General features: G+C 32.7%; 2 protein-coding genes across 3 annotated transcripts in view; both read right to left on the reverse strand.

Annotated features, from left to right (window-relative positions):
* The window catches only part of LOC131663783 (transmembrane protein 104 homolog), a 66,164-nt gene extending 57,205 nt beyond the window's left edge, over positions 1-8,959 (reverse strand). The window contains 5 exon segments of the mRNA XM_058934416.1: positions 7,019-7,192; positions 7,268-7,639; positions 7,819-7,939; positions 8,006-8,127; positions 8,753-8,959. Of these exon segments, the coding sequence (XP_058790399.1) occupies positions 7,019-7,192; positions 7,268-7,639; positions 7,819-7,939; positions 8,006-8,127; positions 8,753-8,788 (825 nt within the window). The 5' untranslated portion in view covers positions 8,789-8,959.
* Positions 8,960-9,765: 806 nt separating this feature from the next.
* On the reverse strand, positions 9,766-13,230 carry LOC131663822 (actin-3-like). 2 transcript variants are annotated; one of them, XM_058934505.1, is made up of 2 exons: positions 13,071-13,230; positions 9,766-11,616 (listed from the first exon to the last, which is right to left on the reverse strand). In XM_058934505.1, the coding sequence occupies exon 2, from the start codon at positions 11,601-11,603 to the stop codon at positions 10,473-10,475; it is 1,131 nt and encodes a 376-aa protein (XP_058790488.1). In that variant the 5' UTR covers positions 11,604-11,616; positions 13,071-13,230; the 3' UTR covers positions 9,766-10,472. The 2 variants fall into 2 exon arrangements, with proteins under 2 accessions (XP_058790488.1, XP_058790487.1); XM_058934504.1 differs by having other exon boundaries at positions 9,766-11,619; positions 13,071-13,229.
* Between the last annotated feature and the right edge of the window lie 3,484 nt (positions 13,231-16,714).

Here is a 16,714-nt window from a genome sequence, read left to right on the forward strand (position 1 = left end):
GAGGTGGAGGCGGTGGTGGTGGAGGTGGCGGTGGTGGTGGAGGTGGCGGTGGTGGTGGAGGTGGCGGTGGTGGTGGAGGTGGTGGAGGAGGAGGAGGTGATGGATAGGAATAAGTTATGGGAGGTGGTGGTGGTGGTGGCGGTGGTGGAGGTGGCGGTGGGGGAGGAGGTGAAGGATAAGAATAGGTTGGTTTAGGACGGGGTAGAGTTGGTCGTGGAGAAGGTGGAGGCTCAGGTGGTCGAGTAGGTATTGGGAAAGGTACTTGCGGTCTATTATATGAGTATCCGGCATTTTGTTGACGATATTGAGAAGAAACGTCCTGAGTGTAAGTTATTATCGATACTAATAATAATAGCTGAAACAGTCGATATAAATTATCAATTTTGATAATGATTTTAGTTGTATTCAAAGAACAAACTGCTTATTAATATTAAGAATAATGGAATAAATTTAATGCCGATCGTATCATTCTTTTAATTGACGCATAAAATGAGGTAAATACAAATGAACGTTTTCTTTGTTAAAATCTATTCAAACAGTATATCGCCATGAAACTTCTTCCTTTTGAAAGAAGTAGAAGTAAGTACAAAATAACCGATTATGTACCGGCTTATTTATTAAAATATTCTGAAGGTTATACTAAAACGTTAATATGAAACATCAAAAGTTAAATCAGTTTGGTAATATTGTCACAAAAAAATTAAAACTTATCTATAGAACTTATAAAGAAGTTTTCATAGAGATCTTTGTTAGAATAGTTTGTACACGCCAATAAAGAAAACTTTAATATTTTACTTTAAAAAGCAGTTCTATTCTCTTAATATTTTCATATATTGAATATGTATTTTAATAATTTCTAAGCGAAGTGATCATCTTATACCTATGGATTAACCTTGAATTTCGCCCATGTATGAAAATAAGTTATTATTCTTTTTAATTTAAAATTTTTTAATTCGATACAAAATTGATTCGATCTTCATAATCGTCGGAAGATCTCTTTCTCCTATAGTGACTTGTTCTCCATTTTAACATTCGCGATCAAACTAATTCGAAGAATATAATCAATAAAAATAGAATGACTTTGTTTTGCTATAAATGGGATTATAATTTGATAAAAATGAAATTGTATTTTTTTTTGTGAGGTTTAATAAAATAAAAAATATAATGTTTATTATAGTAAGCGTTACATTTACTTTGTTGTGTTACGTCAAGTAATCTATATCGCTTATCGAATTCGAACGTTAAAAATATTTATTTTATTCAAATCGAAATAAATAAACTCACCCATCCTGCTGACTGCATAATCACAATGAATAAACTGGCCCCCAGTTTCGTTTACTGTCCTTTTTATAAGAAATCTTTGGCTGCTTATGCGTAAAAAAATTACAGTTCTACGCAAAGAAATATGTCACAACCATCTCATCAATCCCTTATTAAGTTGCGACTAGTTTATGCTATTAATGGCACATTGCAGCGCACAACGACTCTCGGTTTGTCAAACCTACGGTTTACCCTCTACAATTTCGTGGTTAACGCCGCTGGAGTGCGAAACAAACTTTATTCTATTTACGAAACTCACTGCACACGCTAAAATAAACGAGTCATCATTAAGATTTTTTATGTCTTAATGACTAGCTATAGTATATTCTAATGAAGCGCATTAGAAACACAATCGCCTCACTATCCAACTCCTTGTGCAAGTGAAGGCATGATTGGCATCATGTAACAAAAGTATTATAAGTCGACTATTCCTGTTTTGTATTTTGATCGAAGTATCTTCTTTGTCAAAAAGAATAAATAAATTGACTAAACCTTTTCACGTATATTTTCATATAAAATTATTATTTAATATGTTGCGATATCCTTATTCTTCATAAAAATAATTTCGTTTGAATTTAAGTAAATATTATGTTTGTAAATATGAAATTCGCAGATGTCGAAACGTTTTCCATATTACATTTTAGAAAATCCATTCATTCAACAATCAAACTAAAACTGATTTCTAATGTTTCATTTTACTTTTCCGTTTGTTGATGAAGAAAATTTTGATGGGTAAAATTTAGCAAGATTCTTTGATGGAGTAAAATAGAAATTTTTTATTTATCTATATAATATGTTATAAATACATGTACATGAGGTTCTAATGTACTAAACAAATTAATGGGAAAAACCACGCGCAATCAACTTTGCGATGAAATGCAGCTTAAATTGTCCTGAGAGATCAAAGTTGTAGTATTACAGATGCTTCGTCTTTCTCCAAGGTAATTCGTAGTTTATCATTGTGATAGTTCCATAGAAACTACGGTTCTAAGCAATTACATGGTATCTTTGCAATTTTCATTTTATATTTTGTGAGAAAAAGTACGTGTTTAAGGGAGTGTAGAATAATAGTTTTCAAGTTGTTTGTGTACAGATAATTAAAAACAATACTAAATCTAAACTAACCAGTTATATGGTAAAATTGATATATTCCAACAATCATAGCAAAATTAGTGCTTAATATAACATTCAGAAAAATCAACATAAATATTTAAAAAATAGATACGCAATTGTTATAAATAGATAGCACGAACGAGTGAGAGAGATAAAGAAAGAGAGACCGGCCGAGGAATTCCGGAGCTTCAAGCAGAGGCGAGAGTTAAATAAAAAGACGAGAATTGCACGCGGCTTATTGTTAGTAATAAACATTCATTTTCTGGAGTAACAGTGCTTAGGAGATGCACTCAGCAAAAATGTATTTACGTCTTTCAATATGAATATTTTTTGAACTTTGAATATTTTCCGGACAACACTATCCATTAAACAATTTTCGTTACTAAACAATTATAAATAAATAACTAAATATTTTTATAAGAGGTAAATGTAAACGACTATAAAGATGAGTTGATAAACGTACATTAAACAATTTTTGGCTAGTGAAAAATTATAATCAAATATAGGGGTGAATTGGTGAGTGCAAAGGGTGTCAGTGTCTGAAAAATTGTTGTACTGTAGCGCAATCACGAATACTTTAGGAAGAAACATCTCCTATTTGATAACTTTCATGCAATAATAAATTATGAAGAAGAAAAATTAAATACTCGTAATAGCAAAATATAGAAAGGACTGTGGAAATAAGTGCAGGAGGTGGCTAGTGATAAATAATGCTACGTACTTAGATTTCTAATTTAGATATTTTTCAGGCAGCTTTAACTTTTCGAGCCCTTGCATAAACATCATTTCATAAACATCAGATTCATAATTTTTCATGGGTGATATTAAACTAAAACAAATTAATATTCAAATACATTTGTCTCTCTCTCTCTCTCTCTCTCTCTCTCTCTCTCTCTCTCTCTCGCTCTCTCTCTCCCTCTCTCTCTCTCGCTCTCTCTCTCCCTCTCTCTCTCCCTCTCTCTCTCTCGCTCTCTCTCTCCCTCTCTCTCTCCCTCTCTCTCTCTCGCTCTCTCTCTCCCTCTCTCTCTCTCGCTCTCTCTCTCCCTCTCTCTCTCTCTAAACCAGGAAAATTTGTTTCTTGGGCTGCTACTTATCCTTCATCTTTAACCTCTCTAGCTATAATAGCTTTTCTTCGGCTTTCACCTTCTCGTTAAGCTTGTTGACCCTCTCGATTTCCTTGACCACAACGATCATTGAACTTCTTGTCCCCTACCTAAGCGTCCTCTTCATCCTTCTCTTGCGTGATGAGGTTCACCAGGTAATTCCACATCAACTATAATAAGTTTACAAATATATTTATATGTGACAATGTAACGCAAATTTTTTATTTGACCGGCCGCTTGTATGACATTTACATAAATCTCACTTCAGGTCGATTTTCAAGACTTAGATGATTACGGGCATTAATAAATTCATCATGCTCATGTACGTTCTTCCTCTATCTCGATCTCATCTCTTAAATTGACTATTCTAAAAAATCAAATAATAAATAAATGTTATGACGTTTATAATTATAATCTTTGAATTACTAATAAACATTAAATCGAATAATAATAATTAGTGTTGCTATCTTACCATTATTCACAATTATCATATATGAAATTTTCGTGCACTTTTCTATATTTTCTTATAAAAATAATTAAATAAAATTGAAATGTAATAGATTGAAAGCAGGCTAGAGATTTTACTGTATAATAGTAAAAAATGTACATGTATGTAAAATGTTTTCACCTATAGTAACGTTATTTGTAAAGATACAATAAAGTGGTACAATACCATCTGAACACACATGCGCGCGCGCTGCTGCTGTTACTTCGCTAGTCAACCCCTTATATTACTTTGATTATTACTTAATATTTATATAATACTTATATAAACTGTAAGTTCAGTCATGAAGCGTGTTAAACTTTATCCTCCTACACCATTTAAAAAATGATCGGGTAGGTGAGTCTGCTTGTATGTGTGATGTGTGCGTGGGCTTTAAAAAATTCTGTAGATTCTGAGATAGCCAAAGTACTAATTTTTTATGCAGAATTCTAAAAAAAATCGTCAGCAAAATTGGCAACCCAACCGAAATGGCGAATGTTAAAATTCAGTGGAAACATGTATATAACTCTGTGTGTGTGTGTGCGCGCGCGCGCGCGCGCACGTGTATGTATGTACGTGTTTTTGTGTTTGTGCGTTTTATATATTTCGTAAGTAATTATTTTCAAATGCTCGAATACTGTATATTTAAATAAACCTAAAAAGAGCACGTTATACATTTTACTTTATACATCTCAATAATCCGAAGAATATAGAATATGGAATAGGATGATTAATTATAGTACCTTCTACATAATTATATTAATATCAGTGATGATTATTATTCATGATTCAAAAAAGAAAGTGATTTTATTCTATTTTTCTTTATTATGACTTAAAAGAAAATAACAAGTAAATGCAATATTGCTATACTTTTTTATTAATTGATCCATATAATACGTGATCTCTAATTTACTTGATCAGTTTGTAATATTTCATTTTTATTTTCACTCTTACCTAATAACAAATTAAATTATAAGCTATGAATATTTCATAATAAAAAGTACAATTTGATCGTGTATTTTGAAAAATTTATTATTCAAATTTATATTCAATACATTTTAATTTTCTTATAATTTATATATTTTGTATTTAAAAATATATATTTATATTAAATATACCTTTCATTCTATACATTCACATTTAATGTAATTATATGATTTGATGTTAGTTTTACACTTTAACTTCAATATAACTCTGTATCCTGCATTCTAATAACATATTTAAAATAAAATATAAGATTTAACTAAAAATTAAAGTTATGAAAACTATTTGAATTCTACATAAATCTATTCTTACCATTCTTATAATTTTTTGCTACTTGGTACAAAGTATCAAAAGTAAATTGTGAAATTCTATAGCACCACATTGACTCTTCTTTATAATTTTTATACAAAAAATGATTGTTAATATATTAACAGGTTTGTATGTACAAACTATGTACATACATTGGCAGTAAATTAAAAAGAACTTTAATCTATTCATTACTAGGATACTTGAAACAAGGATATCCTCACTTAAATGCAATAGGTAATGTTACAAAATTATTTATAAAACTTTTTAATTAGATGAACCACACAGAAAGCAAATTGTCTCATTACAAAGTTCGTTTTCTATACATGTAACTAAATATGTATAGCATAATACTTATAATACGTTTCAATCTATATAACTATAAATTTTTTTACATATTACCTAATCTATCTCAATAAAAATAATAAACAAGGACACTGATTAATTACATGTAATTTACTATTTCTACATTTAAGAACATTTAATAAAATAATCACTTACGTTTGTAACTATGCTGTAATTTATTTAAGTTAGATTATAAATTCATTTTTAGACTTTCATAGATTATTGTCATTGAAGCTACACATAAAATGCTTTTAATTGAGCATTTCAAATGTATCAAAAGCTATTTTGATACCACTAATTTGTATAAAATACAACTTTCTCTTGTATATATATTTCTAGTTTCCCAAGGAAATAGTCTTACTTTTATTATTATTCAATATACTGTGCAGTTTTATCACAGTAAAAGAACTATCATTTGTCTATACATAGTAATAGACAATTAGTACGATTTTCACAATTTATAAATTATGTTCACCAATTTATAGTCAACTGAATCAGTCAGTTTGCCTGTAAAATTAAATAAAATAAATCTAACTTGTTTTCCTTTAATTTCTACTTTCTTAATTGATCACTATAATTAATCTATTGTATGTACCCTTTAACGGAAAAAATGCTCATTTATCAAGTTGATAGATACAAGGATCATGCATATTATTGCCCATAAAATTATAAAAACTAACCAACTAATTCCTCTAAACGGACTAGCGAACTTATTCGTTACTTCTTGTCCTATAAGTTCCTCTGCCTGTTTTCTTGCATAATATACTAAGAAAACAGGTATTAAATACTGTATACCAGCTCCGGCATAAGAACCAGTAATATCCACTATTACTGATAAGTTTGTTGTGCTCATAGCAATCAAATACGGTGGCAGTACTGCTAAAACGGGAAAAATTAGCTTCTGCAAACAAATATTATAAGTCTCATCCTTTTTCAAAAACAAAGACTTTAAATTGTTTCTTAATGTAATAGCAATTATAGGAAAACTTGTGCTCAGTGTAAATACTGGGAAAAGAGCTAAGAAATACTCAATAATGAGTATAAAGAAGTTTTGATTAGTTGAACAATTTCTAGGACCAAAGTCTAGAGTGTAGAGATCATCAAGATGCTCAAAAGCGAAAACACCAGTGAGCGCAAGTAAAAGATAAAACGAACAAATTAGCATAAAGTCGATGAATAAGGATTTGTTGAGCTTTCTTTTTTCCTTTATCGGAGCAATCAATGCAGGCAGAGAATGATGACACATAAATGAATAAACGCATACGCCCAAGAGTGCAGGAATTTCTAAAAGAAAATGAGTGTTTTGATTTTTCAGAAACTCTATTAAACTAAACAGTAATCAAAAGTAAAATAATTTACCAACTGAATTTGACATAGATGGTTTTCCTTTTGGTCCATCAACTATTAGTTTTCTTACTGCATATGCAATCATTATTATAAATGCTAACCACCTCGTTACTGATGTGAAAATTTGTAAATATTTTGTTTTCTGTACATTGAAAAATGCAAATGGACCCAATGTCAAAACAAATAAAGTCTAAAAACAATATAAAATTAGTATGCACTTAGATTTTTCTACAAAATAATAGTAAAATAACATGGAAATACAAACCAAAAATACTCTGTAAACATCTAGTCAACTAAAACCAAACGATGCCCAACAAAGTTGATCTTCTGGAATAGTTCCATTGCAAGTAAAATTTTGCAGAGTATAGGTACAGGCAACATCAGCTAATGACTTGGCAATCGCTATTCCGTAAATGCTTAAATCACCATAAAGATAAACTGATAAACAGATGTAAAATGCTGTAACTCCTGCTTTACTGAAAAAAATGGAAGCCATTTCTCCCATTTCAATTTTATCTTGTATAGCATAATAGTGAGATCTTTCTGTATGCTCTGGACTTTTTGGAGCAGGTGTTACTAAAGGAGTGTCTTCAGAATCAGAATTAGATGGACAGGACTCACCCTGGGCTTGCTGTACCTGTCAAAAAAATGTTCAAAAATATATTATACAATCACAGAAAATAAATAATCTTTTAAATGCATTGTAGCTTAAAGTAATTCAAATTCAAGTTTAAAAATATTTAGAATTGTCATTTTATAGAGCAAATAATGTTGTAACATCTATTATAAATTAAAAAATTACTCTAACTTCGGTACATTGAATTCTGAGTCTGAGTCAGAAATGAGACCTACGTTTTTGCGCTGCTGAATTTTCCTCCAAGTAAAAATAGCATTAGCACAAGCCATTGTTTCTACCACATATGTAACGGTGATAAAACTGGAAAAAAGCTTGTACTTATAATTTGCTTATAAAGAATATATCAAAAGACTATTATTTACTTACCTTATTAAAGCTAATATTATCACAATTATGGTACCAAGAAACCATCCTGCTTGACTGAATGCAGCTGGAAGGGCTAGAGCACCTGTTCCAACGATGAGATTGAAGACATAAATTAGTCCAACCTACACATAAAATGTTGAATATTGTAAAGTATCTCCTGGGAAAAAATTTCACTAACATTTTTTAAAGTGCAGTGTTCTGCATAATACTATAAATTAGTATATAAATACTTTGTAAAACAAAAATATACAAGAGTCATTCAAATATTTTATATATTTACCAATAAACATTTACATACCACTGTTAACTAAGTAATGTATGTATGGTCATTTGGTAAATGAAGTAAAGTATTCAATGAAATGGTATTTAAAAATAATATGTATATATAAATAAGCTTTTCACACGTCATGGAAAACATGCCCAAATTGAGGTTCTGTTATTTTATTAATTTGAAATTATTACTGCTCTCGCTTTTTCTTAGTTCCAATAATATCTATCTTTAAGTAAAATTTCCACATAACCATACGAGAATAGCAAAATACATCGATGTAACAAAAACAAGTAAAAATGTACAACTACGCATATAAATTATAAATATTACAAATGTTTCGATCATTAAAGCAGTTGAATAAGCAAGTAGACAAAACGAGTGCAAAAAAATCACTCGGCTTCATTATCAGTACATTGTAAAACAAAAGAGTAAAAAAGAAAACAAAAATAGATAAGAAATTCATGTTCGATTCATACCCATGTCGAATATTGTGAACCGTTGATCTCTGCCATTTTACCAGTTTTATTGATACCACATCGAAACCCACTAATCGCAAATAAAATACACTCGCTCAGATATACGGTTGACGATATTAAGCTGCACCAGACCGCTCACAATGGAGTATTGACTTGGTGATGAGTTGTCGCGATTTATCGCGCTGTTGAACGTGTTTTTCCGACAGTAGCGCGATGGTGTTAAAATCTCCCACAAAGAAGATAAAGATAATATAATTCAGATCATATTCTCAATTAAGAGTGAATGAACTATACGTATGCAGGGGGAGATTGATCAATGGACCGGTCCGTGATATCGTTAATTCGTTATACATTTTATACGTTGTAAAAAAATTTATAAATTGAAAAAGGTTGATATTTTAAGATGATCGATTCGTATTATATTAATTGAATCAATGTATTTTAACTTGGAACATTATAAAGAATTGACTTATTTAAAACTATTTATTATTGACCACGACAGTGATAGATTTTTCATGTCAATACATTATTTAAGGCGCGAAATTTGATTTGAATAGATCTTAATATTTTAATTCTTGTCTTTAGATACTTTATCAACATGTGCTATTACTTTTGTGAATTATTGAATATTGCAATCAAACTCTCAATTTAAAAAAACATATTAAAACAATTATATGTACCTTTAATTTTGTCACGATTAGAATGAAAATAGTGACAGCGTGAAATCACTTAAACCCTCGTTTTATTGGACAGAAATTATAACTTCTTATAAAAGATTTACAATCGATAGCTTTCATATATTTACTTTGCAGTTTCTCATATCCATGAAAAACTTAAAAACCAAAGAATATTAAACAAAGTTAACCAAATCAGATATATAAAACTAATTTTTGAAACGTAGGCTCATTACTTAAACAGAACACGTAATACTGTATTTAAACTTTTTATGATCAAAAAATTATAATACAAGGAAAGATCATGGAGGACGTACAGGGAAGCATAAGTACTATGTATTAAGAGTAATTCGAAGCATTTAATAAGCAGATAAAGCAAGAATACAATATTAGTTTTTGAGTTGTTTTTTATTTTGATTCAATTTACGGAGCAAATCTGTAAGAAATATGAAAGATAAAATGCATCTCGGCGCTCTGTTGTGTATACGCAATAGATTATATTCTTTAAATCCACATGGATAAAAACAACATAATCTGATGGATCGATTTACAAAAAATCTTTATATATACAGGTAGAAAAAAAACATCAAGATTACTTGAAAAAAATTCGGAATTCAAATTCTTTATAAAAAGTATCCAGTCGTAACAATATTTGAAAAGCTATTCACCTATTGTTCTTACACACTATTATTATTTATAATAGTTAACAGTTATGTCAAACTTCAGTCTTTTTGTTATTTTTGAATAGACATAAAGAGAATATAATTGCGAAGTCGGACGTTCTCACGGAGGAGAAAGTATGTCTAAACTTGCACTGTTGGTGAAATGCGAGCCGAGTTCATCTCTACCAGACAAAAAAAAAACCTATTAAATCGTCGAAACTAAAGTTTCCGCTTATGGTGCAAATGATAATTGCAAAGAGCCAAATATTAAAACTCGCTTCCTATCTCGCATTAAAAAAGAAGCCATTCACGTTCAGTTCTTTCTCACAGTGTAGAAAGCAGTTGGATTTAATATTGCTGGTGGTCTGAAAAATCTTTGGCGCTTTAGAAGCACTTCCTGTGTACGATTGATGGGCCTGACTCGTCGTATTCTTGCTTAGAGATCCACATCTGTTGGAAGGTGGAGAGTGAGGCGAGAATGGAGCCTCCGATCCAGACGGAATACTTTCTCTCGGGTGGCGCGATGATCTTGATCTTCATGGTCGACGGAGCGAGGGCAGTGATCTCCTTCTGCATTCTGTCGGCGATACCGGGGAACATGGTGGTACCACCGGAGAGAACGGTGTTGGCGTACAAATCCTTACGAATGTCGACGTCGCATTTCATGATAGAGTTGTAGGTAGTCTCGTGGATACCGCTGGCTTCCATGCCTAAGAACGACGGCTGGAACATAGCCTCGGGGCAGCGGAAACGTTCGTTGCCAATAGTGATGACCTGTCCGTCGGGCAGCTCGTAGCTCTTTTCCAAGCTGGAAGACGAGGCGGCGGTGGCCATCTCCTGCTCAAAGTCAAGGGCCACGTAGCAGAGTTTCTCTTTGATGTCACGGACGATCTCACGTTCGGCGGTGGTAGTGAAGGAGTAGCCTCGCTCGGTGAGAATCTTCATAAGGTAGTCGGTCAAATCACGACCAGCCAAGTCCAGACGGAGAATGGCATGAGGTAGGGCGTAACCCTCGTAGATGGGCACAGTGTGAGATACACCATCCCCAGAGTCCAAAACAATACCGGTGGTACGACCAGACGCGTAAAGTGACAGTACCGCTTGGATGGCCACGTACATGGCGGGAGTGTTGAAGGTCTCAAACATGATCTGCGTCATCTTTTCGCGATTAGCCTTGGGGTTCAACGGGGCCTCGGTGAGGAGAACCGGGTGTTCCTCTGGGGCGACTCGTAACTCGTTGTAGAAAGTGTGATGCCAAATCTTCTCCATGTCATCCCAGTTGGTGACGATACCATGCTCGATCGGGTACTTGAGGGTGAGGATACCTCTCTTGGATTGGGCCTCGTCTCCGACGTACGAGTCCTTTTGACCCATGCCGACCATTACGCCCTGATGACGGGGTCTGCCTACAATCGAGGGAAATACAGCGCGGGGTGCATCGTCGCCGGCGAAACCGGCTTTGCACATGCCGGAGCCATTGTCAACAACAAGAGCTGCTACGTCGTCGTCGCACATGGTGGATTTGTTACTGCTGAAAACAAACAGTCTACGTTATGACTCGTGGAGTGAGGTACAATTTAAAATAGAGACGTTGCTTAGTGCTGAATCACGATGTAATATCGCGAGAAATGAATCAGTTGTTGCTGAGAAATTTATGGAGAAGGTGATATTTGCAGGTAAAACAATTGGGTCATTGAACAGCAGATTAAACAATTAGCATCATCAGTTTTAAACTCATATGATTTTATACCTGTGCAGGCACAGCACTTGCCTAGAAAAAATATTGATAAGAAAGATTATCTTTATGGCCACGTAATAAAGTTTCGTGATAATTTTTTAACAATGATCTCGATTTGCCTCAAATAGCGGTAGTGCATTTTTTCAGTCACATCGAAAATTTATTAAAAAAACACTTTTGTTACTTCAAAAATTAGTTTTTAAATGCTTATAGAATAAGTCTTTTAATAGAATATTCAAACATAATATCGATAATTTTATAAATAAATAATTTATATTTCGTATTATTACACATTATCTTTTGCTAGAGTATAGTTATTAACATTTGAATATCAAGCACTGTAAAAAATACTCAATTTATTATATACTTAGAAGTTAAAGCTATAAGTATAAATGAACTTTAAAAGTTTGTGGAATAGCGCAAACAATGAATGCTTATTTCGTATACTTATTGACCTGTATAAAAATTCTGTGGAGTAAAATTCTGTTCAATTATATAAATATGTAATCAGATAAGAATCGCAAGATTGATAAATCAAATTTACGAAAGAGTGTTTTATTCACCGAGTTGCTTGGAATCAAATCAATGTTATAAGATGGGTCTACCTAAATACTTGACGCGAAAAGCCGACTCGTGAGAATCACGGGTTACATCATGTGATCAGCAACGGCTTTTGAAAATTCACCAACCGTTGCCACCAGAATATAAGAATATATCGACGAGAGGAATGAAAAAGAGGAGAGAGGAAGAAAAGGTAGATATAAAATGTAGCATAGGAAGAGAAGATATTTTTTAGCAAGAAAGAGGAGAGATTTTGTATCGAGCAAAGCTTTTCGAGGCGCGGCGTCCCTCACATCTATACAAGCCGCACCCAGCCCCGCTCGCAACGTTTAACGGTCGATAAGCCAGTCGACGCCCGGGATACGCACGCTACTGCTTCAAGGATTTTGCCTAAAAACCAATTAATTGGTTCCTTTTCAACTGTTCAATTAGTCAGACAAATTTCCACTAAATATTTATGCCTCGAATCTACTTTGGAGTAAATTCACTGCAGACGGAATAACTTTTGGCGCCGGATGTTCCGACTCGGAGAAAAAAAAAATGCCGGCGGCCGCATTCAACACTCGCGCACTACACTTGTATATCGCAAAGACCAAAAGGAAGACCAGTTGTAACAAAGAGAAAATGACGAGCGACGAGTGGTGAAGTAGTTTGAAATCGAAACGATAGTTAAAAGTACTTACGTTCTTTAGCAAAGGAAAAATGAGATAGAGCTGGTGACCAAATGCACGTACAAAGAGCACCGTGAATGGCAGAGATAAGTCTGGGCAGTGAATGTCGGCCCGACACTCGCTCGTCGCTACTATAATGCCCCTACCGCCGCGCCACCCTCGTCCAATCCTCGCGCTCTTTACCATATATGGAAGTAGACTTGGCGGTGGTAGGGCAACTGCCTATCTTTTCTCAGACTTAACGCCGCGAGCCGAGCGTGACACGTCAATGGAGACGTCACACATACATATGTATACATGCAAAACTAAGTGTTTTTATCACAAAATTTTCGCGCCTCACTCGCGTGTCTTCATCGCAAAAGAGCAATTCGTTATTGAAGAAGAATTTCTATACGGTGGAATAATAACTTTATTTTCATATTTTTTTTCTTAGGCTTCGCTTCTTATCTGAGGCTGCGGTTTATATGGAGAACAAGTGTGTCACTCGTTGACTAATTTCAATGTTTCCAACATTTGTCACAAATGAGCGCGGCGCTCGACGAACGCGGAAAAGCAACTACTCTAATAAATTTTGCAGTTATGCACAGCGTAAACATTATCGAGTTGTGAAATTTTAATTTCAAGGATTGCAAAAGCTAGCTTGGAAGAAGTCTTAATTACCTTTATATGAAAATGGAAAAACTTGTTTGTTTTTTTTATTTCTATTTGAATTTTTTTACAAATAATGAGTCATAATGTTACTAATTTACAATCAAAAACTTGTAATAAGCAATGATAACGTCATACTTGCTAGACAGATACAACACGGAGCAAAAATTGTATTCACGTAACTGATGATTCATTTCAAATTATCGTTTATCAATATTATCACTGATAAATTCCGAAGTTACTTTATCAAATTGTTATACTTAATTGAAATTTAAGTATCACAATCGCAAGCGTTATGTTGGCGACAATATTTTATAAAATTCAAGAAATGGATTCAAAAGTCTTCAACTGCAAGTTTAATACATTCAAAGACTCGATAAGTAAAAGTTCAACAAGTTACAAGCATAAAAACAACATTCATCTCGTGGCACATATCGGCGGAGAAAAAGATAAGCTGTCTAAATAAAAACTTATTTTCGCTTTTAATTTAAGACTGTCAGCGTTAACCTTGGAAGCGATTTCTGCAGTTCCGTTTTGAAACAAAAATTAGGATTTGGCACCGCTCAAAAAACGAGACTGCACTTGCTTGAAATCATTAACAGCTCCATTATTTGCTGAGCTCTAATGAGCCAACGTTCGTTGCAACGTGATGTCACTATTGAGCGTCGTCAGCTTTCACGTATAATTACCTAAGACGATACGATTTGAATAATTTGAATGGAAGAAAGCGCGAGGAGTTCGAAATGAAAACATTGGTGGCAAAAACGGGGCTGGAAACAGGTACGTCTTTCTATTCTCAAGACTCGTCTTGCTAATAATAGAAAAGCACATCGCGTCGACAACCACCTGACAGAATATATGTGGTAAAAATAGAAAAACCACCTGATGATGCTCGCGTATGCGTAGAAAATATCAAGCTCGTAGTGCGCTTCTAGGGTTTATACGATTTTCGCCAAGATTGGATTTAGTTACGAACTTGTTGGTTTAAATTGTGTTTACCATTTAGTGATTAAAGAGACTTTTATTCTATAAATTATTATTATTTATTTTGTCGTGGGTATGAAAAGTCTACAACAGAATATTATACAACAATTATTTAAAGAGTAAAATGCTTTTACGAATCCAACGATTATCATATTCATATGTTCTGAAATTTTAATGATATCTAAAAACTAAATACGGAAGGATACCGACATGAGAATGAGAAATATAAACATTAAATATTCTATAAACATGAAATTGTTGAAAGAATGATTTCAAGATACGGACACTCTCATAGATGTAATTAAGAGAATTGAAATATGGAGAACGTGACATGAAGATATATAATTTAATTTATTTATCTATATATTGTTATATACAGATTTAATTATTAATCAGCGTTGCCGCTCGAACAATTTTTCTCAGGGTTCCTACAGATTATTGCATTATGTTAAATGCGATAATTTCTAGAGATCCTGAAAAAAAATTTTCCAGCGGCAACGCCACTATTAATGTATTTAGCATTTCTTAACTTGTATTTTTGTTTATTTCATTTTATTATTTTAGCCTTGCATGTTGGCAACTTAGTTATCTCTGCAAAATACTTTGTTGATGCACTGTATTTAAAAACAATAAATAATAATCATGATAATAATTATCATCATCACCATTATTATTATTGTACAGTATACTCTAATAACATCTTGTTATATTTAAATAGTAGTACACCGTCATAAACTCGGTTCCTAAGTATTAATAAAAAATCTACAAGAACTTATAGAACGCTACCAATTTGGAAAAAAAATGAAGCAGAGAAATATAGCGAGGTCTAAATTTTTCTACTCAGGAGAAACGGAGATATCGATCCATTTCTTTCTGCACACTCGTATATATAAGGGAATTTCACTTTTCTTACTCCCAATATCGCGGCAAGAGAGTCTTGGTTTCTTTTGATTGTTTATGCAAGGCGCGCGTGGTATATGAAGAATTTACTCCTAGTGTATGAAATGCGTACACCTGCGCTAGAAAGTCTCATCGACAAACTTAGTAATGTTGGAAGAATTCAAAGTTGGCGCGAGGGAATGTCTAGATTCGGAACATAGGTTTCTTCACTTCATTCTTTTATTCATTAATTTAGTGAGATATATAGCTATAAATATTCTATTTTGTTCAAACAGATTTTCCAAATTTCTTTGTACATATATTTCTATGCGTCTTTTTATGTAGCATCATTATGTGCACAATTTATTTATGTCAGGTGTGTCATTTTCACTTATCTTTAATGATTTCAGCAATTCTAACATTATTTTGTGCTAAATTTTTGAACTTACAATTTACTTTGCACTTTACTGTTTTTCATTACTTGATTACATGAAATTTTTTCATTATAAAATTAAAATATATTCATATATTCAAAATAACGAATGTGCATTAAGTTTCAATTTTATTACCCTAAGTCTATAAATGAACCTATTGCAAAGTTATGAAAATTTGCACAATAAAATTGTTACACCTCATTCAGACAATCTGAGCTTAAATTAATAGTTGTAAATTAGGTAATCAAAGTGTTGCATCTTAAAAAACAAAAATAAAAAGCTGGCTTTAACCTTCGTTGATTTTACTGATGTACGTATACATTATATCTGTCTCAATCACTTGTTGGAATACTTCTGTATTTGTGAATGAAACTATATATATAATATACGTAGGCTTATTCCGTTCCTATAAATACTGCAGCCGATCCACAAATAACTCCATGATATATATAGTGCTTTGAGTTATAACTGCAAGTTCCTTAATTATATCGCTTATATAAAGAAGAAAATCATGAAGTGGTAAGCCTAGCATGACGGAAAAGATTAATCACGAGCCAAACTATCAAGTCGGGAGTTAGAAAAATCTGAATTAAAAATAGAAAAGTTTTAATCTAGTGCTAAAGTTCATTATAGCCTAATTCAGCTATACAATTATAATATTTATGACTTGACCGAAGAAATTAGAATACAGCTACCGTTTCAAACATTTTC

Source organism: Phymastichus coffea, unplaced genomic scaffold (genome assembly GCF_024137745.1).
Source record: "Phymastichus coffea isolate CEN01 unplaced genomic scaffold, Cenicafe_Pcof_1.1 PCOF00038, whole genome shotgun sequence".
In the NCBI taxonomy this organism is placed as follows: Eukaryota; Metazoa; Arthropoda; class Insecta; order Hymenoptera; family Eulophidae; genus Phymastichus; species Phymastichus coffea.